The following is a 26,063-nucleotide window of genomic DNA, read 5'->3' on the forward strand; positions in this document are numbered from 1 at the left end:
TTGCAACCTTGGCTTCCTCCAAAGAAAAGCCCCAGCATATAAGCAGAGAGGAAGCCACAGGAGGGTTTTGTGGGACTGCAGGACACTACGAAGCACGTCTTCCCAGTAAATGACAAAGCAATGTCTACCAGTACAGACACGATCACTTTGTTCTACTTCAGCTTCAAGCTTCACACACTTTTTTAACTATGTCATAGAAAGTTCTCCCTATCACAAAAACGTTCCCTGGTTAAGCAGAGACTCATTCACTCACTCCACTTTCTTTTTGTTAAACTACACAATTTTTCTTCAGTCTCAGAGAATATAGCAAAATTGCTGGCATTCTTGTGGCTGTTTTCTGAAATATTTTCAATTTATTAACAGATTTTTAAAGATATTATTAATGAAATCAAGTACAATGTCATAGAAATCAGCTTATTAGTGCTGCACACAGTCACATTGATTCTCACTTTTAACAGATACACTGCTACTCACTCAAAGACGGTGTCAGCTGTGCTAACTGAAGCTTTTTAGTAAATGTTCATATCCATTTGGCAATGTGCTACAGCTCCAACACCTTTTTCAACTCTCTGATTTCCAGGATGTGGTCAGCAAGGCTTGTATTTTTATTGAACTCAGTTCCCTCTGTTTGACTTCAGCATGTCTGTATTCTAAATTACAAAAACTACCTTTGAAGTGTACCTTGGTTATATAAACTGGCAAAAAATTGTGCCAAAGATAAGACTGACAAAATTAAAAATAGCCTTCATTAAATCCATGTACCTATGTTAGAAGCCTTTAATAAGAAGGGTCTCTCTAGTCCTTTAATAATTATGAGAAAACCCCTGCTACCAACTACAATTAAGGATGATTTTGTACATAGATGTGTACTGGCATAGACAGTTCTCACAGGAACAAGCAAGAGCTATTTCTAAGGAAGAAAAAACAGCTAATAAGACGTCAATCTCTGAAGGAAAAATCAACTTGAAAAAGAATACACCTAAAATTTTTGGCAACTTTGAATTTCTTTTACTATTTTTGCAGCTGAAAGCACTATAAACTGCATGAGGAAAGAATAGAAACATTAGTTTTGTAAAATTCTCAAGGGACAATACTGCAAATATCACGATAAACAGATTTTCAGTCCAACACTTTCTGACTCTCTTGCATTTTCTCTGACAAGCCCAGGGCAGATTAAATTTGATACTCTCTATGCTTACTATACGTTTGATGTGATCTGTCTAGAGACAAAACACTGGAGATCTTCCAGTACATTTTTAATATATTCAGGAATAAAAAAAAAAAAAAAAAATCTGAATTCTTTCTCTTTGGATCATTACAGAAAAGGTTTATAACATATTTTCTACCCAGGACACTATCCTGCTTTTTCTAATGATGGGGAAAATTACAACAGAAATTAAAGAAACAAATGGCTCATAGAAGAAGCAGAAAAGAATTATATTTTTGTTGTATCAAAAGATAAATCCTTGAAAGACCATTATCTTCTAAAAGAAAGATGATTCTAGGTTTCCTTAACTGAAAGACTTATGGAATAATTCATACAAAGAAAATATAGAAATTAATATGGTATTTTTTTCCATTGAAGGGCTTGAAAGAGATGATGATGAAAAGGCTTCAGTACCACAGTCCTCCCTGAATGCATAGCTGTGAAGAAAAAACTAGGCAAGACTCTATATGACACTATAGACAGACAATGTATATTATAATACACAGAGTTTTAAATCCTTATTATCTGTATTAAAGCCATTCATAAGAAATGCCAAAAGCTTTTTACCACAGTAGAGTTACCCAGCAAACAAGCAGTCTTGCCAATTCTCTTGCAAGTTTCATTTATTTAAAGTTTCTGAGATTTGAATACGAAATAATTAATTCCCCAGTACATCTCAAATTTTGTGTGCGACATCAAATGTAAGAGCATAATGACAGCCACAAGGATCCTGGTAAAGTTAACTATGCAGAAACTGGATGTAGTTGAGGTTCACAGGTTTTAATTTTTATGAACCCGGACCTGCGGAGCCAGTTCAACTTGTCTGCAACTACTTTATGTATCACTGCCAAGATGAGCACAGAGTGCAAGATATTGCAACAGACCTAAGAGAAAACTAAAAAAGAAGCATTACATAGATATTTAAAATATGCATTAAAAGATGTTTACAAATTAGGGTAACAGCTGAATCGAGATGCCTTAAAAAAATCACTTGAAAGACGAAGCCATTGGCAAGAGGAAAATCAAATGGTAAGCAGAACAGAACTTGGAAATATTGGTAGTGATTAATTATGAATTGATATCAATATAATCTACAGAGAATATCAAGTGTTTGCAGCAGCAGACAATCCATGTCAGTACTCTCTAGCTTCTTTTAAGCTGTCTTAGACATCAGCTCCTGGGAAGGCAATCAAATGGCAGATGAATAGAGAAAACATTGGTCCGTAATTGCAAATCATAAGAGCAAGGATAGAGAAAACATATGTGAAAGAAAAGGGTGGTGGGATTCTTGAGGTTTATAAACTAAAAATGATAAAATGAAAGCAGTGAATGAATAGCTAATGTCTGATGTTCTGAAAAATCCTGACAGGACACAGTGCTGCATATTGGCTTATGTCAAACATGTAAACTAGTTTCAACCACTGTTACGTTGCTTTTTTTCTGAATATTACAATACCCAAGAGTCCACTGCTAAAAGAAGAAGAGAACTGGCCTATCATTAACTGAGTGGGCTAACAAAATGAAGCACTGCCAAGGGAAATTACCTGAAAATGTAATATGATGGTGCCTTCAGCTAGGCCAGGTCACTGCACAATCCAAAGGAGACAAATGGAGAGCAGACTCAATACCTGGGGTCTCTGAGATGCTTTGAGAGGAAAGCTGACAAGTTTGAACTACTTTAGCTTCAGTACATTTTCTACTTCCTAGCTCATACAAAGAAATCAGCAGGATAAAATTGGTATGTCAAAAGGCAGGAAAACATTCCGATCAGGCTGTAGAGATAAAACAATTCAGCAAAGAGACTGAACCAAAGAAGGATGAAAAACTATATTCTATTCCTATCAAGTTAAAGTGGCTAAACGTGACACCTCAGCAGTGTGCAAACACTGAGGTATGACTGTGTACAGGAGTGCTGGAAGCACCTGGTTTGAGACGCAGAGCACCTGAGACATAGTCTTTGGCCTGGCTAAGCTGAGAGATGGGCTTGCGGGAAGAGGAAGATGGATACAAAGAGATTCCCACAGGTACTGCTGTAGGATGGGCATACATTCACCATGCTTCCCCCATCACTGCAGCAGAGCTAAAGATGAAATCCAGAATCCCTACGCCATGTAAAGATTTACCTATCAACAGGGAACGTACACAAATGTTGTTGCTTTGGAGATGAAACATTGCTGGGGTGAACAGTTCTCTCTGCAGCTCGGCTTTCTCTCATGGAAATGAAGCTCAATAGACATCAGAGTGGTGGGTCCCTAAGCAATCCTAGATGGTCACTAAGCACTTACATAACCTTGGGAAATCATATCACTTTTCAATGCTTTTGTCTCTTCTTGTTTGTCTTGTCTGTCTGGAATGGCAGGTTTTAATGTGATTAAAGAAGAGAGTGATTATCTCCCGATCTGTGTGTGTAATATTAGAGTTCCGCACTGGAGTTCCCAACATTCTCAGCCAGGGCCACTAGGTGCTGCTGTAATATGAGTAATTAAAATAATAACTATTATTATGGAAATTGCATATATTCTTACTATGGACTGTTTCAAAAAGCCTGGAAGCCAGAGAAAAAAACTTATTCTAATCTGCATATTTTTTGAAAAGTAAGAACCAAAAGACCCAATTCTTCACTTCACTGGTACTCAAAATTTTTCCTTTTACCTTTTGCAGCTTTGCTGAGAAAAGCTGTAAATAACCCCCCTTCTCCTTTAAAAAATGCACTGAATAAATGCAAATTATTTTTTTTCTACTCTATTTCCATTTTTAAGCCTGGTTTCAGCAGTTTGCTGTTATGCAAGCTCATCCAAATCATTACACTCCAAAATCCTTGCCAGCGACACAATTGTGTACCTTATTCAAGTACTATGTGGATGTGACCAGAAAGGCAAAGTTCTCAGCATGAGGGAGCATGACTGGAACTGCAAGTGATTCAGTAAATGCATAGTGATGTTACTGAGTCTCAGATTTTGTTCCTGTCAGTTCCACAGCCTTCTAAGGAGGCTTTATCTTATTAGAAGTAGTTGACTAGCCATAAACATAGTAAAAGATTAATAAGACTCCATATGAATCACAGTCTCAAAATGCTTCTTGCCTGAGAGTATTAAAATGTCTTTAAGCAGCTGCCAGCTATAGCTCAGAGAGCTATATGACTAAAGTGCTATTTCTGAAAGTCTTGGAGTCAATGCATCTAACTGGACTTCACAGTGGACAATCCAAAAGGCTATTTATATTCAAAAACAATTTGGCAAGTCTTGTTCATCAAACCAGTTTTCCAGACACAAAGACTCCACTTAAAAATTTGTTCTTGGATTTACTGCCCTTAAAAATGAAGTTAAATGAAATTATCTGGATCATCAGAATAACAGGTCTGCTAAGGCAGTTCTAGATTAATTAGAAGTGATGAAGTTTTGCTGCTGGGTTACCTCAAGACCCAAAGTTAGTGAACACAGAACTGAAGTGACAAACACTAAGCACATGTGGGAAAAAAAAAGTTCCAGGAACACTATATGAGAATTAGGACTTTATGATAAACATGGGACAGAATATTCACAGTTAAAATAAATCATTATTAAAAAGCATTTTAGGAAAGTGCAGAGGTGCCAACACAGACTAAAAATACATTTTATTCTTACCATTTGAGACTGGCTCCGGGGACAGCCATTGATATCTTCAACCTTTTCATTTGCTAAACAAAAACAGTGAGGAGAAAAGCAGAAGTAAACAATGAGATAAAACTTTCCTTTCCACCCCTTGGTGGAAAAAAAAAAAAAAAAAAAAAAAAAAGACCTTAAAAACTAAACGAAAAAAAAAGCAGAAGAAGAGCAGAAAAGACACAGCAATAAAGTGCACAGGGTTTTGTTGACACAGAGCTCCTTTCTAAGTAAAGCTCAGTCGTACAGTAACAACACTCTTGTTAGCAGCAGTTGCTCCCACATGCCAAATCATGCAAAGGGGGAAGTGCGAAGGAGGTCGCTGCTAATTCTTCAGCCCCTGCAAAATAACTGCTGACATGAAATCTTCCACAATTGTCTTTGCAGGGTCAGGATACAGTTTCAAGGCATCCCAGAAAGTATGAGCCACTCCAACTAACAAAATGCACACATGGGAGACATATGGTTTAATGGAGCATTCATTTCTGACAATTCAAAGTGTGTAAGATACAGTTCTGGCCATTTAAAGTATGGTTAAACAGCCACTTCCAAACATGCTCACATAAACATATTTTTTAATTAAGACAAGGATGAACCACACAAATATCAGAGACATATGGACCCAGTCAAATTGTATTATTCAGGGTTCATCTTATTGTTAAATACATTCAACTTGAATTATATATTCCCCCATGCAAGGAGTCAGCTCACAGTGCTTCTCTCAGCCCTGCTCTTACCGATGATCTGGATGATTTCTGCTAGCAGAACTCCATCTGCAATGTCCTGTTGCAAATCCTTGATCAACCGCTTGTGGCCAGATTTTGCTAGGTAGTGGTTAGCCCAGTCGGTGTAAATCTGCAGAGAAGAGGGGGAGGGCAAGGGGGAGAGAGGGAAGAGAGAAAAGAAGACAATAAAAATTCTTAAAACAAATGTTGGCTTGAGCACCAGAACTATTCTGGATCACAGTCCCATTTAAGAAGTCAGCACCAAAGGAAACAATTTTAACGTCGTGTTTTTTGCCTTTTTTTTTTTTTTTTTTTTAAACGGCCATGCCCCTCCCCCTGCCATTCTGTTTTATTTTAACTTCAAATGATTCAGGCTGTTTCATGAGGGTTCAAACTTGCTGTGACCGAGCAAAATTCCCCTTATGACTGTAAAGGAAACTCCTGTCGTAAATCAGTCACATCTACCGCAATTCCACCTCCCACTGTGTTTCTACCTATACGCGCACCCCACCACCAGCTTTCGCCCTCTGGGGCTGCCAAAGAGAAAGTGACAGCAGAGACGTGCGCCTGTGTTTTGGTAGGAGTTCACGGGGTTGTCGCTGGTGATTCCCCGCCTGGAGATGCCTCTGTGACACTTTCTGCAGCAATCCCCACGTCCCACCACGCAGGGACCAGTCGTTTGTCCCCTTGCCTATGGTTCAGCGTCCTGTAACGTGCACAGAGGAGACTGAGAGTGCCAGATATACGGTAGTCTCATCGCTGGAATTAGAGTATATGTATTGTGGAAATATGCTGCCTCCTTTCTCCGCCAAAAGAGGGGGGGGAGGGGGAGGGAGGGGGAGACTGAGCAGCACCAAATACTCAGCAACAGGCAGCACAAAAATGGCATTTGACAACAAAAGGTTGAAAAGGACCAGCTGAAATGCATCCTCCAAAATCAGGGGGGAGTTGAAGAAGAGAGGTTGAAAGCATTTCATAAGACACATACATACAAAGAAAGGGCATTTGGTAGCACCTACAGCTCGCCTACAAGGGGAGCCAGGTGTACTTAGGGTGAGGTAAGAGGAACAGACACCTTTACCTATGTACTAAAGGAAGCGTGCACCCCAAGAGGTGCTCACACCACCCCGGGGTGTCCCAGCACACAGAGGCAGCTCAGACTAGCAGAGCTTGGTGTCTCACAGACTGAGAGTATCAGTGGCCCTTGGCAGCCAGCGCTGGCTCCCTTTCATGGGGTGTCCACGGCCTCTGTCCCCACCCTAAAAGAAAGGAATTGTCCAGACCCTCCTGCTACTGTGGGATGTTACCACTGGAAGAAGGCAAGTATGTATGACAGCATCACTGTATAAGTAAATATAACGTCTGACTTTTTTCTCGGCTGAGATTATTGTTTGAAAATGTTGAAACTGCACCTCTTCCATAAAAACAATATGAGCTCACTTTATAAACATCCTTTTGTTTAACCTCACAGACCCTTGGGGAGGAAAAGGTCAGAATCCCATTTTTTTTAACAGAAAAACAGAGGCCAAAGCCATTAACTACTTGTTTAGTTCACCAAGGAAATCTGTGGCAAAGCCAGGCCAGGAAAATGGATGAGATTCCCAGCTCAGAGTCTTACCCAGAGAACCAACATCCACTTTCCACCCAGCAAAAGTATCACCGCTCCGTTCACGTTCACATGCTAAGGACTCCTTCGCTGAATACCTTTGTCACAGATTTTCTCCCTCTTCATTAAAAGAGACAGAGATTTGTAACTTGTTTGGTCTACTCTCTTTCTTTCCATATTCCAGCAGGTGGATCACCAGCTAGTTTGCCATAGTTTTCTTGACAGCTTTTGAACTTTAGATAACTCCATAGCATTAAACTGTAGAAGTGGATTCAGCTCCCCCATAGCCGCAGGATGCCGCTGTTAGACAGAGCACTAAATCTCCCTGCTGCATCCAGAAGCCTGCTTCAGTCACCTGTTTTTTCACCGACTTATATTCCTTTTTTGCTATTATAGGTAAGTGACATGAGAAAAGCTCCATTAAAATGTTTTTTAAAGCCAACTGTAGCTAAGAAAGTGTTTTTTCACCTATATAACCATATATAATGAATACTAATATGGAGTCTCTCAAGATATATGAAGATATATTTAGAACAATATGAAATCATGATGATAAAAGATGCATACCACACCCATAGCATGTATGCCCTACTACTATTATTTCAGCATCAATCATTCTTCTGAAGTAATGTCTCAGAAATATTCTCTGAGCTATTGCTATAAGCAGAACTATTTTCTGTATTCCAGTGAAATTGATCCACTGGAAGATACGGAATTTAATACCCACTCATATTATTTTAGGTTAGTTTCACATTACAAATAAAAATACTACACCAAGCATTTCCTTTTTCATTTGTCACGCCCACACAAAATCTGGTGTACCAGTCCTAATTTTGACTACAATTTGAACTATCCTCTCACTAAGCAGTCAGGGAAATTTCATTCTAGCAGCTGCTTTGCAAGTATCTAGTATTCTAAGAATGGACTTCACCCACCCACCCCCTCCATAATTTTCTTTTCTCATTAATTTAAAATAGAAAAGCATAAAGAATGTAAACAGTGTTTTGTAAACAAAGGTTGATAATCCACATCATAGCAGAGGCCCTAAAACTTTATTGGTGGTCTGTATTTTGATAGTTATGCAATGGTGGAAAAAAAACATTGGGAGGAGGCAGTGGCAAAAGAGGAGTTTTTTCACTTCAAAAGCATTCTAAAAAAAAAGTCAAAAAGGTGAAGAGTTGTTGATGGAGACAATATAGCAAACCAACACCCAGCTGGCAGTGGAATGTCACGTTTAATTTCCTCTCTTTCTGTAGGGATCACCACTTGCTCCTGTTTCCCCCCTTCCCCATAGGATGCCCTTCTCATTCATATCATTCTTCTAGGGACCCAACTGCTCAGGAGTCAGTTGTAAAAAATGAGAAGCATGTAGATAGACACATGAAATTGTAAGAAAGTACACATGCCACTATTATTTTTACATTAAATTCTCTGACTCAAATATCATGGGAAATACAGACAGCCTCTTCCTTCGCAGTTTTTAAGTATCAATGTAACTATGCACCTCTTAGAATTTTTATCTTAAACTCCTTGGGAAAACATAAAGCTCCAGTGTGCATCATCACTGACAATATTCAGTTCGCAAGTGATAGAAAAGCCACACAGAACAGAAGATAAAAAATTCAGTAACTTCACGCAACAGTCTGCTTTTTATGGGTGCTCCCCTTTCATTGGGTGCCGAGCACCACTAAGGAGGAGCTGTGCATGCTCCTCTCTTTTCAGAACCAGCAATAGATCATTTTTTCTTGCACTAATTGTGCCGGAATGTTTCCCAAAAATCCTCTTATCTTAGATTTTTCTATGATGAGCCCGTTTCAGAGAAGGACACAGACACGAGGGTTGCGACACTTCCTCCCCGCTCGGCTGCCTGCTCCAGTAACCCTGCCTTAGAGCCACACACTGGGCCGGGCTGCTGACTTACTCATTTCCTCTCCAAGCTTCCTTTCCTACCACCCTGCTTTTACAGGCACGTTTGACCGGGGAGCATTCGACTTCAACGCCGGGCTCTGACTGCTGCCAATGTACGGGAGAGGCCGCTGGTATCTGCGAGGCGGAGGATTGCCCTCAGCAACGCGATAACGGAACAGACCCGATCCTGTGTTTGTGTGGTCCCAGCCCCGTCCCGGCGCCTGGTGATTTAACTGCTTGCAATGCGAAACAGGATTCATCCAAGCTCGGGCACAGCCTGCTCATGTTAACGACAGTTTCCCCGAGCATTCCTCAACCCCTCGTCATGCTAACCTTCAAGAGAGTAGGGGAAATAAACTCTGATACCCAAATATAGTTATGAACTTCACCTCGCTACTTCGCACGTAGCTATAAGGAGCCCAGTAGAGCTGCTTGGCAGGATCCCCAGTGAAACAATGCACTTCGTAACGCGGTGGTTTAATGAAGTGAAAAAGAGAGAGGATCTCACAGGTTCCTGCCTTGCTTAGAAAATGCTTTAATCATAAACCGTGTAATTACACATCAGGCAGTGCTATAATGCATCCTCTTTAAACTTAATGCAGAAATGTTACCACCCACAATCAACGTCAAGTGGGAAATGTCAGACGGATTTAAGAAGTACAGTCAGCCTAATGCAATAATAATGCATGACACTTCTTTAGGGTCTTCCACTAAATCAGCTCAACATGCTTTCCAGACGCAAATGAGATCACCCCTACTATTTATTATTTCTGTAGATGTGGGGAAACTGAGGTATACAGGCTTTCTCAGCAGATTTTTTTTTTTTTTTTTTTAATGTGGCTCGCTCAAGGGCAAACAGAGCCGGGAATACAACCCAGATAGTCTGAGTTGCAATCATTTCTTCTATATGCTTTTTTATCAGGCGGTTTTATAAATAGGTTTGGTGGGAAAATGCATATTCCAAGAATCAGGATCATTCTGCATATTTTTGTTTGTTTGCTACAGAATATAGAGTTTCAGATCTGAAAATGGTCTGCTGTTGCTACTGAGAAGGCAGCTTTCCACACTTAAGAGTATGCCGCTGTCACTCCCTTATGTGCCAATGCTGCTGCTTAGGAAGAACAGCAGTTGTTGCCAAGACAGTTATGCCAAGACCTTGTGACAGATTTCCATGCCATTTAGGAGCATAGGTTATATTTGAAAAATATTTAAATATTTGCCCACTATATGAAAACATTTCCTTCCTAGATATGTGGGAACGAACAGTATCCAGTTCTCATAATTCGCCCTTTAAAATACTCTCTAGAAGACAACTGTATCCTCATTCATTAGCATGAAAGAATTGAAATGCAGTCCCCCAGTGCTCACTCTCGTACTCTCTTCTGTGCATGATACCACCCTAATACCTTTCGGTAATACCTAATACCACCCTAACACCTTTACCTCACCCCTAATATCTTTAGGGGTGAGGAGGTTTTTCAAGAACTCAAGTTTTTTTTAAGAACTCCATTTCCCAAAAGGAATCCACAAGCTTCCCACAGGTTTTTCCTTCCTCTTTATCTTGTAGCAAACAAGAGTTAGAGAAATGGAAGGAAAAGTCATCTATTACAAAAAAATTCTCTAGCAGTATACCTGGGTCACAATGGTTCACAGCAATATATAATCATAGAATCATAGAATGGTTTGTGTTGGAAGAAACCCTAAAGATCTAGTTCCAACCCCCCTGCCATGGGCAGGGACACCTCCCACTAGACCAGGTTGCTTAAGGCCCCATCCAGCCTGGCCTTGAACACTTCCAGGGATGGGGCATCCGCAACTTCTCTGGGCAACCTGTTCCAGTGCCTCCCCACTCTCACAGTGAAGAATTTCTTCCTTATATCTAATCTAAATCTACCCTCTTCTGGTTTAAAGCCATTACTCCTTGTCCTATCACTACATGCCCTTGTAAAAAGTCCCTCCCCATCTTTTCTGTAGGCCCCCTTTAGGTAGGAGGGCCGCTGTAAGGTCTCCTTGGAGCCTTCTCTTCTCCAGGCTGAACAATCCCAACTCTCTCAGCCTATCTTCATAGAAGAGGTGCTCCAGCCCTCTGATCATCTTTATGGACCTGCTTTTTAGCACAGCAGGATTCTGTTTTTTAGTCTATGCTTGGATCATACAGATACATTTCATAATCCCTTTTTTAATTTAAAAAAATTTGGAATAAAGGAAAATGAAACTATTAAAAAGCCCTCATACCAGAATTTTAAGTCAGCCAAAGAGGAAATATGGCACTGTTAACTTAATAAAAGGGCTACGTGACTTCTAATATAATGTACTTACTCAGCTTAAAATGTTGCCATTGGAGACAACTGATAGTTGATAGCACTTAGAGCTATTCACCCATAGACGCTTGTTCCAATCATGCTTGTAGAAGAAGAGATTGATGACTTGTTTCTGTTGTTCTCCAGTATGCTACAAAATGGGCCGTAAAGGCTGTATATCTATTTCCTGGGTGGTTTTCCAGTGCGTGGCCTACCCTGGGTATTGAATACCCAGCAGAGCCTACATAACAGTCCCAGAGTCCCTGATGAAGGCGATTTGCCAGAGGAGAGGGCATGACCACAACTCTACTTCAATGTAGCTATTCTTGGCTAATAAATTGTGGGTAGCAAAACATGTGTTGGAGTGTCCCTGAAGCTGTTTGCATTTATGAAGAGAAGCTGCGCAATGGATTGACTAGTGTTAGACTAGGGTGAGGAAATCAGATTGCAACAAGACACTTTCCTCCTTCCCCAACGCCTCTACGCTAAGGAAAGCTTAACTGGAAGGCAGGATCTGACCTTTTAAATATTTTCTTATTGAAGGTTATTTCTCTGGGTTGCAAAAGAATAATTTATTAGATTCAGTGCTCCTCTTAGCAAGGAAGAGGGCTAACTGTTCACATTTAGGCTGCCGTAAGAGACAGATCAAGCGTCCGATTTATGTCCAGATACAACTGACTATAGAAAACACATCCTGACTCATTTGCTATAATGTAAAGCTGGGGGGTGCGGGTGGAATTTTTTGTAACATTAAGCAAATTATATCAGAAGAAAAAATATTTACACAATTAAAAATATATGGCCAGAAAATGAAACTAGAATGACTTAATTTATAGTCAAGATGGAAGCCCATGCATTTCATTTAACAAAATGAAATGAGTATTAAATGACATTCCACAAACCCTGTTTCTGAATCCCACTGAGCAAATGAGAACAATTATGAGCTAAGGAATAGAAACCATTTAGAGGGATACATACCAATTAACCAAAATGTCAGAATCCCTATAGTACGATTCTATTTTGTAAATAGCAGCATGTGTCCATCAACACCACTCAGTAATTTTCAGATAAAAATACAATTAAGTAAAACTCCACTAATCCCAGCTAATAAAATGAATAGAAACAATACTCTTCAACAATCACTGGCAAGCTTTAGATGACTTACCCAGCTTTAAGGGGGCTGTTTTATATTTCCAAGTTTCACTTGCAGTTTGTGATCTAATCACCCAAGTAACATTTGTACTGACTGTGCTCTCTTTCCTCCAATTTCTTACTAAATCCCAACTCAGAATTAATTTAATACATGTGTTTGAGGCCAATGTTCACCAGTGGCACAGGGGTAAGGCTTTTGATGCATCTGTGCCAAATGAAAGGTATAAACCTCTTTGAGTGTGTATTTGTGTGCGTGTAAGTTTGCTAAGTGATTTTTATACAGCGCAATTAAACAAAATCCAGCTCTTTCCCGAACAAAATAACTTGTTCATCCTTTGAAAAGAACCATACCGATTTGCTTTACAGTTTAATCACATTGTTTTGTTTATTGGCTTGCTGCAGCTGCTCTTCAGCCCTGTGCAATAGCAACAAAACACCACAGGAAGGAGCCAGATACTCATCCTCCAGTTGCAGAAGACCCAAGGAGGCAGCTGCTGCTCTGCAGACTTGTGCTGCTGCGAAGCGGTACTGGTAAAGGGAGCCGCACCAACACAGTTATTAATACTGGCCTCGAGCTTCCTGAGCTAACAGAAGATAATACTAAGTGCCACACTGACAAATCCTCCAGCCAACCTTGAGGCTTTCTGTTATAAATACTCCATATACTTACCTGCACAACTTTGGAATTATTTCTTAGGTATGTTTTTTAACTTTAAAGTACATTTTAGCATCTGTTTAGTAAAAGTACAGTAAAATACCGGACATATTATTCAATACTGCTTTTACATAAATCATTGATTAAAACTAATATCTCGGTTAATTTTATTAGCATGAGAAGACCAAGATTCCCTGCTGGGCATAAGTGCTACACCTAGAAACACCACTCAGAAGGTGAATCTGTCTTAGCATTTTAGTTCAGATAAGGAGGAATGCGCTTGTAAAGGCAGTCCCCTATCACTTGCTGTGCTCCCTCAGAGATCCTCTTCACATGAAATGGAGAGATGAGCTTCAAGAGCACTGTGAATGCATGGCATTCAGTTCATGCAACAAAATGAGAACTAATCCAAGCAACCCTCCACCCCCAAAATGTGAACCTTAGAGATGCTGGTTCCTTAGTATCAAACCAGGTTTCCCCACATAGCAACCCTTCCTGCTGTTGTTGATATACGTGTGTCCCAGAAATGATGGGGGAGAGGGAGGATGTGGTAGAAAAAGCTGCTGACTGTCCTGCATAGTGGGACACACACTGAGATGCTTCTGTAAGCTGGCGTGATGCTATACTAGTGATAAATACAAGGGGAGGACACGTTTTGGTTTTGAAAGTGGTGATGTGTGAAGAAATTAATTTGACAAAAAGGACAGAGCTAGCATTCTCCAATACAAATAAATGAGATTAAATATATGAAACTCTCTCTTTCTCCTACATGTGCATGCACACCTGGACAACATCCAAGCCTGCCCAAACTTGAGCCGCAGCTGTCTCTGACAGGTCCTGACCAAAGAGATTTCCCTTGGAAGAAAGAGGTGATCTGGGAAGGAGCACCCGTGCCTGTCCAAAGGAGGAAGGGTAAAAAGAAAGCCATATTTCTACTTTTCTGGGCATCCAGGATACCAATGGTGTCCCTCTACACTGGAGGCCTCATTCCATTCCCTTGAATGAGATTTCCTGTGTTCCAAGCTTGCATGAATCTTATGTCTTATACATGTCTTGTCACAGCCGGGATACATTTCATGACTAGTCCTGCATTCACTTTAACACACAAACCCACAGTAAGCAAAGGTAAGCTTTCTGTAAAGGAAAAAATGAACTGAATTGCACAAGTTTTCTTTGTGGCTCACCAAGATCATGACTACACAGAACAACAGAGAAAAAACTCAGACCTGAAATCATGAAGTAATTTGCAGAACATCCTTGCTTTGTGGATTCCTTTTTTGTTCACAAGCAATAAGCCACTCTTGGTATCAACCAGACCATTCCTGGATGGAGCAGGCACATGCCTTAGTGAAGCAGCAACAGGGCTCCTCACATGGAGCTGAGGAGATTTCACTGTGAAACTACTCCAGATTTTCCATCAAAGCTCATTTTAAGGATTTATAACTTGGACTGAGACATTCTTTCCACACTGTGATTTGGCATTAAAGAACTTGGCCCAGGGATCAAAATAACCCTCTTTTCCAGCACTTCTTTTTAAGTGTGGGAAGGCAAATTTCTGATATGTAAAGATGCAAAAATATTAAAACATACTTTTGTTCTTTTGTTGCAAGAAAACAGTGGCAAATAAGACCACAACTAACTTTATATATTTAAAGTCTCCATCTAGCTTGTACTTTTTGAGGCTTAGAAACTGATTTGAATTGTCTGGTTTCCTCTCATGTGGAAGAATGTCTTTGCAAATCAAAATAAACAGAATAAACTGTTTGCTTTCTGAGCTACATATTTTATAACAAGACACTTTAACTCCTGCTTAATTTTTCTCTGGGCTTTGATGTTTAGAAGTTGTTTGTCACCAACTCTATAATTTTAATATCAATGTATGTGTTGCACATTCAGCATACCAGTGAGGTGCTAAAGGTAACGCGACATAAATATTAAGTACATATGTTAATGATTTCATGCATAAGTTATATGGGCCTCTTCTTACTGTCACTAATTTCTGTTAAAACAGGTCTTGGTGGTGAATGTGTGAGTGGTAATAGTCATGTGTGCACAACCATTTTGCCTTTTGTTACCTAGCTGAAGCTCCCTCAAGAAGGGAGGACCCTATGACCTAGGACGGTCCTTCACCTGTACTCAATCTGCAGTCTTCCATGCAAATCTTCTAATCTGTGTCCCACTTTTTGAGTTCTGCTACACACTTTTTCAGGACTACACTACTCCCCAAAGTAACATCAAAGATATGTGTGATTCATGACATGAAATTTTTCAACCTACAATTTACCTCTGAAGACAACAAAAACCACCTCTTAGCTCAGTATTTAAACAGCAACTTCAAGATCCAAACCCCATGACCCCCATCAAAAAAAAGGAAAATAAATCTCACAACAGATAAACACACCACTTCCAATTAAAAGAGTATTTTAATACCAAACTAGCACATTCTTATGTTTAGTACTAACATATTGATGTGACCTTCAGGTCTGGAGACCAAGGAAGGAGGTTTAGATAATGGATAATAATTAAGATGGATAATGATCTGAAGGTTATACATAGTACCTTCCGTTACATTGCAAGGGCATTTATGAAGGATCAGGGCTTAGCTATGTAGAGATCCACCCTGATAGAAATGAACTCAAGTTCTTTATTGAGGCTTTGAGACAGGGGAAAGTTTACAGCTCTGCTCACAGGGACACCTTTGCATAAGCACTGGACCCTATTGCTTCAAACTAGTACCCAAACTATGATATCTGCATCTTTCCTCCTACAATTAAGATGCAGATTTTTTGCTTCTTAATGTTATATCACAATAATATGACATGAAGTTTAGGGCACAGAAAGAAATGACCAGACGATGTGGGACTGAGCTGGGAAACACTTCCAAGTCCTGGGCGTACGTGCAAACTGAAGGACTTGTCATCACTGACTGCCGGCACAGCAAATACAAATCAAATGATCTGTTGGAGTCTACTATATATCTGGAAGAGTAAGAAGCTGATACCTGAAGGAAAGAATGGTCTTGAGAGAGACATGTGAAAATGGATGCTCAGCAACTACCTGACATTTTTCTTTTTGTTCCCCCTATAGCCACCACCTGATATGTAAGTACAAATGGTACTATTAGGTCTAGGCATATGGGTTGTTTTTTTCTACTTCAAGGCCAAACCCATATCTCTTACGACACAAAACAGTTGGTGCTTTTGTCTTTGAGGTCTCTTCTCTGGGTTCTCATGACTGGCCATACACGGGGCACCCACCACCCTCTCCCTCCAGGGACTGCTCTCCACATCTGCAACTCTTCACTCACTGTCCTGTTTCCTTTTAAAACACACACTCTAGTGATACCTCCGTTTCTTGGATAACAGACTAGAAATGAAGGATAGGGATTGACTAGCTCACTTTAAAGGCCCACTGCCTTTAAATTTAATTAAATCCATATCTTCTACCTCCCACACAATCACCCCCTGGGACTAAAGGCTTCTGTAAAGGATTAGGAATGGGATACTCTCATTGCAGCCACACTGCTATGTAGAAAATAATTCAAGATTTGGGAAGTTGTGAGCAGGAAGCAGAGGATGAAGAAGAAAGAGACTCACTGAAAACACAAACAAATAACTCTGCTGGCTAGAGATTACAGCACTCATTTTGGACAGAGGAGATTGTGCTACAGCCTTTCCTTCCAAGAACCTTTCTGTATTTTGTCCTACTAATGTAAGGACAAAACAGAATTGATCCTAGTAAAAGGAGCATCATGTCTCCACTCAAATGAGTGCTTAAACCAGCAGCCTACCACATAGTGTAACTTGGGAGAGGACACAGAATTGTTTTCAGGATGGCACTCTTGGCACCACTAGCTCCTTGGGTAGCTCTGTCTGAGAAGGCTGTCACTCCAGGAGAGCCCACACAGCTGCTTTAATCGTGCAGAGGTATGTGGAATATTACTTTGCGGACTTCCATAGCCAGCTGTCCATTTGGTCTATTTTTTTAGAACAAGCAAAACTGCTTTTTCTGACCTTTCCCATTAATCTTCTAACTCCCTGATAAAATAATAAGAAAAATAATTTAATCATACTAGCTTTTTTAATTTTTTACTTTTAAACAGGAAACATTCATTGCCAATGACTAAAAAATATTTCATTCTGGAACACTGAGTTGATTTTTTTGCCAGCTTAAACTTTTTGTTCCAGTAGGCAGGTGCTTATTTCACCTGCCCTTTAAATAAACCTAGCTGGTAAGGTGCTTGACTCTGTTGAGCCAACGCAGCTTCTAAGCATTCTCAGAAGTACAATTTCACGTCTGTACAGATCCTTAATGTAAAAACCTGGGATGGCTATGGATGTACTACAAGTGCTGCCAAAATAGGCAGCTGCTGAGTGGGAGTTCTGAGGATGAGAATGATGGATATAGGCACCTAAAATGCAAGAGAGGTAGGTCATAGGAACATAAATTCTTTGGGGGACGAGGGAAGGTCTCATATTTCAGGAATTACTGTACAAAGGATATCCTTTGTTAAAAGTCCAGCCATTTACTACATTATTTAGTGCATATAGTAAGTATGGAAAAGAGTAGTCCTTAAAACAAGTTTTTCATTAAATTCTTACAGTTGTTCTTGAAGGCCTCTGATAATAGAGGATTGCCTTTTTTGTAGGACTTTTGTTGAATGTCTCTCATTTCTGATGGACATGTATGGAGAAAAGCTTTGGAGGAACTTCCTGAACACATACAGAACCCTGCTGCATTTATATTCTTATTTTTTAAGAATTTATACATTTGGGAACTGCAAGTTGGAGAGGAAAGTGAAGTTTGAAATTTTATCAAACTGTTGTACCTCTCAAGCTAAGCAGTCCCACAGAAAAGCTTCTCAAACGTTGCACCAGATGGCTTTCTTCTCAACTTCTCTGGGCAAATTCATGTTACTTCACTATCAGCAATAAAATCCCATACTTTACATCAGTGCTTCATTTTATGTTACTGTCATTATCTTGTTACAGGTTATAATGGTATTGACATTATCTGCCTAATAATTATTCCCGAGTCACAGCAGTAAAACTCTTTTAAATCTCAAGCTCTGATCTAGAATCTGCTGAACCACTTAAGTTTAATCTGTGTCTCTCTGACTGAAAAAGATGTTACATACATTAAAGCAGAATGAAAGCAGACAAATAGCTTCTCTAGTGTGTGATTTGATAGTAAAACAATCCCAACTCAGCTAGATAGATTTAAGTGAGTGTCTCCCAAAATCCCTATATTGTCTAGATGAATGTACTGTATTTCTTCAACTTCAAATCCACAGAAATATTCTCTCATAAACAGTCATTTATACCACAGTGCAGAACTGGTGACCTTGGTACACGTCAAACAAACTTGCAGGATTTGTATCCCCAAGGAACACTATAAAATGTCTGAAAATCCTGTAGTAAAATACATGATAAAGAGTCTTGTATTGCAAGCCATTTAAAAATATTACATCCTAAAAATGGTATTTAAAATGTTCACAATGATGCTCCGTGATAAAACATAGCCCTGTAAACATTTAACTTAAGAACAGGATATTTCAATTAATTGTGTTAGCATGCTCCAAATTCCAATCACACACCAGCCGTAGTGATACAGAGGGCACATAAAAATACTGCACCATCAGCCTTGCAATGACATTCAACCAAAAAACTGTCCACAGAATAAAGAACCCATCTGAATTTATCTGATGCGAAGCAAAGGTTATTTAAAAATGATAACATGCACACATAATTGCATGTTGTCCACTCTTTGCAAAACAGATTCTTACAAGTTTAATGGGCACTTACATTTACATGACAGATTCGCAGATGGCCTTCAGCAGTTACTAGGTAAAACTTTTTTTTTTTAAAAAAGCACAAAAAAACCCCAACCTACACTTTGCATTTGGATGGATTTTTTTATCCTGTGCTATGAAAACCTAATGACCCAAGAAGAAAGCCAAGACTTGAGAAAATTTCTTAAATCCACAGCTAGAAGGTATGGTTATCATCTAATTGTTTTAGCCATATATATTCCAGTCACGGAATATTCCCTATATAAGCAGAGTTCATGAAGAATCAAACAACTGAAAGGAGGGTGTAGAGAGGTGGGTGTTGGCCTCTTCTCCCAAGGGAATAATGACAGGACCAGAGGAAATGGTCTAAAGTTGCGGCAGGGGAGGTTTAGATTAGATATTAGGAAGAATTACTTTACTGAGAGAGTGGTCAGACACTGGGACAGCCTGCCCAGGGAGGTGGTGGAGTTGCCATCCCTGGAGGTATTTAAGAAGCGTGTAGACATGGCACTTCAGGGCATGCTCTAGTGCCTGAGATTGTTGGTTTGTGCCTATTTATTTGGTGGGGTTTTTTTTTGGTTGGGTTTTTTTTTGTGTGTGTGTGGTTGGACTGGATGATCTCAAAGGTCCCTTCCAACATGAAGAATCTGTGATTCTGTAACTGCATGAATAGCAAACCCATGTGCAGAGACACTATTAGAGAAGGGATGATGTTGCAGCACAACTTGTAGAGTTGTGCAAGTCCTTTGCTGTGTGCACACCTCTCTTGGTGCCCTTCATGGGGACATGCAGTGCCAAGGCCTCGGACAAGTTACGCCCTCCCCAGTTTCTTACACCGTTTATTCAACTGACTGGACTGGCTGAGTTTGGCACAAACGAGCCTTTTTTGTGGACAGCTGTGAGAATCTCATTTTGCAGGGAAACCCAAACACTTCTAAACAAACGTCACGCATTTATTCACTCAAAGTCAGGAGGCAGAACAAAGGCTTAAAGCAACAAACAGTTTTCTTTTTTCCATTGCCTAAGTTTTCGACATTCCTTGAAAGCATTTGTAAAGTCACTTTGGGCTGTTCTCTATTCCTGGGTGCAAGGTGCTGGCTCCTGGCCTCAGTTTGCTTCCTCTGTCTCTGTTACTGTGACTGTAGAGTTTTTAGAGAGCGATGCCAGAAGCAACATGGCCTGGCCCACTCCAAACCCGCTCACATGCCCCTCACAGGGGAAATGGCCTCTTAAACCCTGAAAGTGCTCCATGGGGAGCCTGGAGCTGCAGGGCCTTGGTAGTCGCCTCTCTTGGGTGAGCGGACTGGAAGTGCTCTTTCCCTTTGAACACCACAGCTGCTTTTGTAAAATGCCTCAGCAACCTTTCAAAAATAGTATTTATCCTCTTTGTGAGGCTTCTCTTTTCTAACACCACCATCTCTAAGCTTTAGGATGCCCTTTGATCTTACCCTCTTCACTCAGCTTTGGCAAGAATAAACTGCCCTCCAGCCTGGAGAGAACCACGACAGAAAATATCTCCTAATGACTTCTATTTTTGCATGAAAGACTATTTTGTCTTTACTTTACATTTGTCACTTAGTTTCTTTAATGCATTTATTAAGCTACTATGATGGGGCTGGATGAAGCTCTGAGCAACCTGGTCTAGTGGGAGGTGTCCCTGCCCATGATAGGGGGGGTTGGAACTCATTGATCTTTAAGGGCCCTTCCAACCCAAACCATTTGATGGTTCTATGAGGGACAAATACTATTAAAAGAAAAAAAAACTATAGCCATAACTACCTGGCAGCAGGTATAACAACCTATTCAAGTCAAAAGCTGTAAGCTGCACATAAATGTAGAAAGCACCTAAAAGCTAAGAAAAAAAAACAACAAACCCAACAACATTTCTCATCATACTCTTATCTGATGAGAAAGTTCACAAGTTATGGCACTGCAGTGAGGACAGAACTTGTATTTCGTTTTACCTTTAAGCTGGAGTAAGATCAGCTCTCAAATACTTTGCTCACCTCAAAACACCTTCTTGTAGAACTGTTTTGTCTTCTGTATAGTAAGGTAAGCCTGCTTACTGAAAGTATTTTTTTGAGCTACTTTTCACAGATGCCTTAAAAAGCAGTCCACTGAGTCATGCAGGTCTGCTGTATGATGTGTTGTAATTCTTAACACAAAGAGGGAGTATTTCATATATTAGCAAATGTTGAGAATTAAGAAAGAAAATAAATAGGAAAGATATCCTTTCATCAAAGATATTTATATCAAAGGTCTCATCGCTGTGTTTTTCCCTTATGAGAGAAGGTTGATATCTCTTAATATGTATCTCTGAAGAGACCTCTAAATTAAGAGATAAGGCATATCTCTAAGGAACAGCTAAGCATACAGTTTTGTGTGGAGCAAAGGCAAATGCAAGACCTCTCAGAGATTCAAATAAGTTTGGCAGAATGACTTTGTTAAAATTGTTTTGGCTGACATGATGGACAAAGAAAAACAAAAAAAGAGCTGACTAGAAAAAGCAGAGACAAAACACAGGAACAGAAAAACCACTACAGAAAAACAAAAAACACAGAATAACCTGAATAGTATCAATGTGCAGAATAAACAAACATTTCATGTTAAGGTTATGGTTGAAACAATCTTGGGATACGGGCAAGGAAATTGCCATAGATTATTTGGTTTTTTCCTTTTAAGATAGAAGAGTGTCCTAAATTCATGTAAGGCAGAAAATGGCATTTAAAAATTCCTCATTTTTTTCCATTCTGCTGGAGATAACCTGCTAAGATCTGAAATTTTTAATAGCTGTTCAAGTCAAAGGGTTAGCAATGTATTTCAGTCTGTTTACAAGCAGAACACCCAATGTCATCACGTCAAGCACAAGCAAGATCCTCTTCACTGCCAGCAAGAATGTCCAACTGCAGTATATGCTGACACAAAAAAAATAAATAACATTCTTCTTCTCACAAACGAGTTAAAACACATTCATCTGTTTTCAGTTGGATCTTTCATTAAAATTTCTGTGTTTTGGCCTCCTCCTACCTGTACCACAAGAAATCAGAAATAGCTCCACTGAAGACAACATATAAACAGAAGGATTTTTGCATTTAGAGTAAGAATTAGGGCCTGGAGCTAAACAAATAAACAAACAAACCAACCAACCACATCTCCCTTTGGCACTGCTGCACAAATGGAAGTGTTCATCACAGCTTATTGTAAGCTTATGGTACTAATGAGTATCTGATGCCCTGTCTTGTTTGCAGATACTTTAAAAAGCTGACTTGTTTCTACATCGGATCAATTGCTTCACTAATGCCATACAAAACTTTGTGCTGCCCTAATCCTTTTTCATGTTGAATTAGGTGGTATGAACTGCTTTCCCTAACACTGTCATCTTTGCCAGGCATCAAAATCAGTTCAAGGCAGGCAGACGAAGCCCAGCACTCCCCAAAGCCCAGCAAAAGCTGGGGCAGGAAAGGGAGCTCTCAGGACAAGAGGGTGGCACAGAGGCCATGGGGATGCTCTGAGGTGCAGGACCTGTGGTTACTAACCCTGGTGGGGAAGGAACATCACCTCCCACCCCCACATCATGCGAGTCACTCATCCCAGAGCTTAATGACACGGAGGATGAAGGGGTGCAATATCAGAGGGTGTTTACACAGGAAGGAACCTCCAGAAAAGCAGGGCTGCATCCAGCAGCGGCACATATTTCCAGCTCAGTCCTCTTGTGCCCTCCGTTGCTCCCGTACCCGAGCAGCTCAGTTCAATCAGTACACCAGCTAATTGCAATGGAATATGTCAAAGAATATATACCTTGCATAACTATGCAGCAATATTTCTGAGATTTGTATATTTTTATTTTTATATATATATGTGTATATTCCTATTACATATGGATATATGCATATTCCATACCAGTTTGTCTTGTATGGAAATAAATATGGCTGATCACTTAAAGTCAGTAGCATTTAGTGACAAGATAATTTCATCCAAAAAGCAGGCATCTAGCCTGAGGTGAGCATTTGTGCTCCATCAACAGTCCTTGCCCAGAGAAACAGGAAACTATGTTGTTACATAATAAACCCATGCAGGAGCCTAATACAAGAAGAACTAATTCCTATCTAAAGATACCTTTCAATAACCACAAAAGCAACATAGAGGCCTAGTTTAAATTAAATCCTAATTTTTAGATTACAAAAATTAGTGAGACTAATCCCACCTGTAGTGCACAACTATCTTTAAATTCAGCCTTTGACTCTGTGGTTGACTCTGGACTCTTGACTCTATCTGGCTAAATATTTCTAGGTGGAATAAGAGGATCTTTAGGAAGAAACAGAGCACAGCAGATCCCGTTCCTCACAGTTTTACTTTTAGTGAAATCTGTGTGAGTTTATCAGTTGATTTCTACTGGAGCAAGACTGACTGGAGCATGCCTGTTTCTGGATTGAATTGTTCCTCCAGAGGGACAGCAGGAATTTGCAAAGCAGGAGCTTGTAGAGACACAACTATTCCAGGAGGGGCACACTGATTCCCTAAGCATCCATGTCTCACTGTCTTTTTTCTTTTTTTTTTTTTTTTTTTTTTTTTTTCCCTAGCTGCACAATCAAAAAGCATCCCAGGCCTGGCACGTATATTGGTATAAAGGTATAAACAAGCTGGTCACACATTGAAATAAGTGTACACATATTTAGTAGGAGCTGAAGGCTAGAAATGAAAATACAGGAACAGTTGTGGAGAATAGGATTTTGTAACGTGGCAAGACCTCTGTTTGGGGGCTTATCACACTGAAGGAGATGACATGGAGATTAACAAAGTGAGAATGTGTACACATCTAACTAGATGCCTAATAATTCAATGTTTAAATAATCCCCTCCCTCCTTGGTGGCAGTGGCTCCTTGTTATTCTGGCATCCCAGCACTCTAGCCTTAAGTACACTGCTGTTCACATCTTCCTTGCCAGCTACCTAACCCCATTAGGTATTACTCCATCTTACCAGAAAGGCAAGATAACAAAGATGCAGCACACGCACTCATCTATACTAAATATCTTAAAGTTATGAATTCATCTATGCGCCAATTCAGCTCTTTTTTTAAGCTTTTTTTTTTTTTTTTTTTAAAGACTAGCAAGGGTACCAGAAGACAACTTGAAATACATCAATATAATGCAATATGAAGCTTAAAATTATTTAAATATTTAGGATAAAAAAACCTTACTATTCTGAAGACAGACATAAAACCATCCTATTCATAATAAGGCATAACAAAAGATGCTTTTTGTGATCTAGGTCCCATTTTGAGGTGTTAAATATGTCTTTACTTAGGTTCCATATGTACTATGGAACCTAAAACATCCCATTCAAGTTTCCAGATTTCACTGCAAAGGCCTAGTTTGCCATTCTGTTTTAGGCTTTTGGACAATTCTATCTGCTTTCAGTTCTGGACAAACACAACCAGGCTATTCCTATTCTACGTATATTTTATTATAGGCATGCATTAAATTTAGACCACCTTTTGGGAAACACTGAGATTAAATCTTACAGCCAAAACACCACCACAGAGCAGCAAAAGTCAAATAGCACTGTCAATAGTGTTAACCTGATAGAGCATAGAAATGCAGTGAATGGCTTCTATCAAGACCAGTTTATTCCATCTATGGAAATAAAAAACTAAATATGAGAAATAAAGTAACAGCAGTAAATTACTCTAGAGCTATCTATCCTTTCAATATAAAAATATAAACATGTCAAGCAGGATTAATATATTTATATGACATACACAGAGCACATACAGATGAACACAATAAATTGCTTTCGTTCTCCTCTGATCCTGAGCCAGATCTGTATCAGGCCAATATTTTGGCATTAATCAATGTAGCCTTAAAACTGCTCCACCTTGTGCCAGCTGCCTAAAGCATCCTGCAGTTCTCACGAACGATGAGGCTGCAAGGAATCCCCAGTGACACCGGCTCTACCTCACCTACCAGATGTCTGGTACCAGCAGACTGACTGTCCTTCTCCAGGGACCTCAGCAAGAGATAACCATCTTATCTGGTGCTAGTGCTGCTCTGGGTCCTGCCAAGTCTGACCTAAACTGTATATATCATTACTCATCTATTTATACAATAATGCAACCTTCAGGGTCTGGCACTGGGGGAACATACCCAGGGAAAGGGTCATAGTTTGATGTAGCGTTTTCAGCTCCATTTAAACAGCATGTACCATAGTAACTAAAGCTGCTGGTAAGCTTTATTTTAATGTAAATCATCCTTGATGAGAGAAAGGGAAGGGCATTATCAGTGCAATTAGCTGTGATCCATTCGAATATCAATGCCAACTTTTTGAACAAATCCATAATTTACTGAAAGAAATGTTCCCAGCCTGGTTTCCTGTGACATTTGTTTCTAGGCACACATTTTATTTGCACAAAGGAAAACTCCTACGATCATGTAGAAATTACTACCTTTATAGACAAACAGGAACTGTAGGGTTCTTGCTGTGTGTTTGTTTGTTACACTGTGTACAAGGAAACTGCGTACAATTTGTGGTTGCTTCTTGAAAGAGTCACCCAAATGACAGTGAAAACTGGAAGGGGTATGATAAAAGCCAGTATTAAATGGCATCTTAGAGTATTATGGGAGTGCTGTATTTTCTTGGCTTGGATTTTTGGCAGAAAGAATCTGGAAAGGTTTATTTGGTAAAATCTGGACTCCATATATATATTTTCAGTTGCAGAGTGTTTCACATGGGGCAAGAACTACCTCAGACCTCTCACGGCCAAGGAGATGTGCGCTATGTCGACATCCACTTACACTGACAACTGAAGCATTTCAGATTGCGGGAAAGAATGGCACTATTATCCCAAGACATACCAAAGAGGTAACTAACTGGCATATGCCGACTTCTGTTGACGTGCAGCTGTAACCCTTTTCCTACCCTCAATTTCCTTTTCAAAACAGTGGCATCCTCTGTACAGCAGCAATTCCACTTGCTGCTGGACTCTCATTCTCCTGACCATCCCCACACCCTCATTCACTACTGCTTCAAGAGCACTTTTGGTCGAGTCATTTTGCACTTCAAAGCCACAGATGGTTACAG

At 39.8% G+C, this 26,063-nt stretch overlaps 1 protein-coding gene across 2 annotated transcripts in view; it reads right to left on the bottom strand.

The window, feature by feature from the left end:
• Positions 1-26,063, bottom strand: part of NAV3 (neuron navigator 3) — a 270,214-nt gene that overhangs the window by 182,873 nt on the left and 61,278 nt on the right. For both annotated transcript variants that reach the window (XM_074168208.1, XM_074168207.1), the window contains exons 2-3: positions 5,586-5,703; positions 4,831-4,883 (exon numbers count right to left, since the gene is read on the bottom strand). In XM_074168208.1, the coding sequence (XP_074024309.1) occupies positions 4,831-4,883; positions 5,586-5,703 (171 nt within the window). The remainder of the gene's footprint in view (positions 1-4,830; positions 4,884-5,585; positions 5,704-26,063) is intronic.

The sequence above is a fragment of the Numenius arquata genome, chromosome 2 (genome assembly GCF_964106895.1).
Source record: "Numenius arquata chromosome 2, bNumArq3.hap1.1, whole genome shotgun sequence".
Taxonomy (NCBI): domain Eukaryota; kingdom Metazoa; phylum Chordata; class Aves; order Charadriiformes; family Scolopacidae; genus Numenius; species Numenius arquata.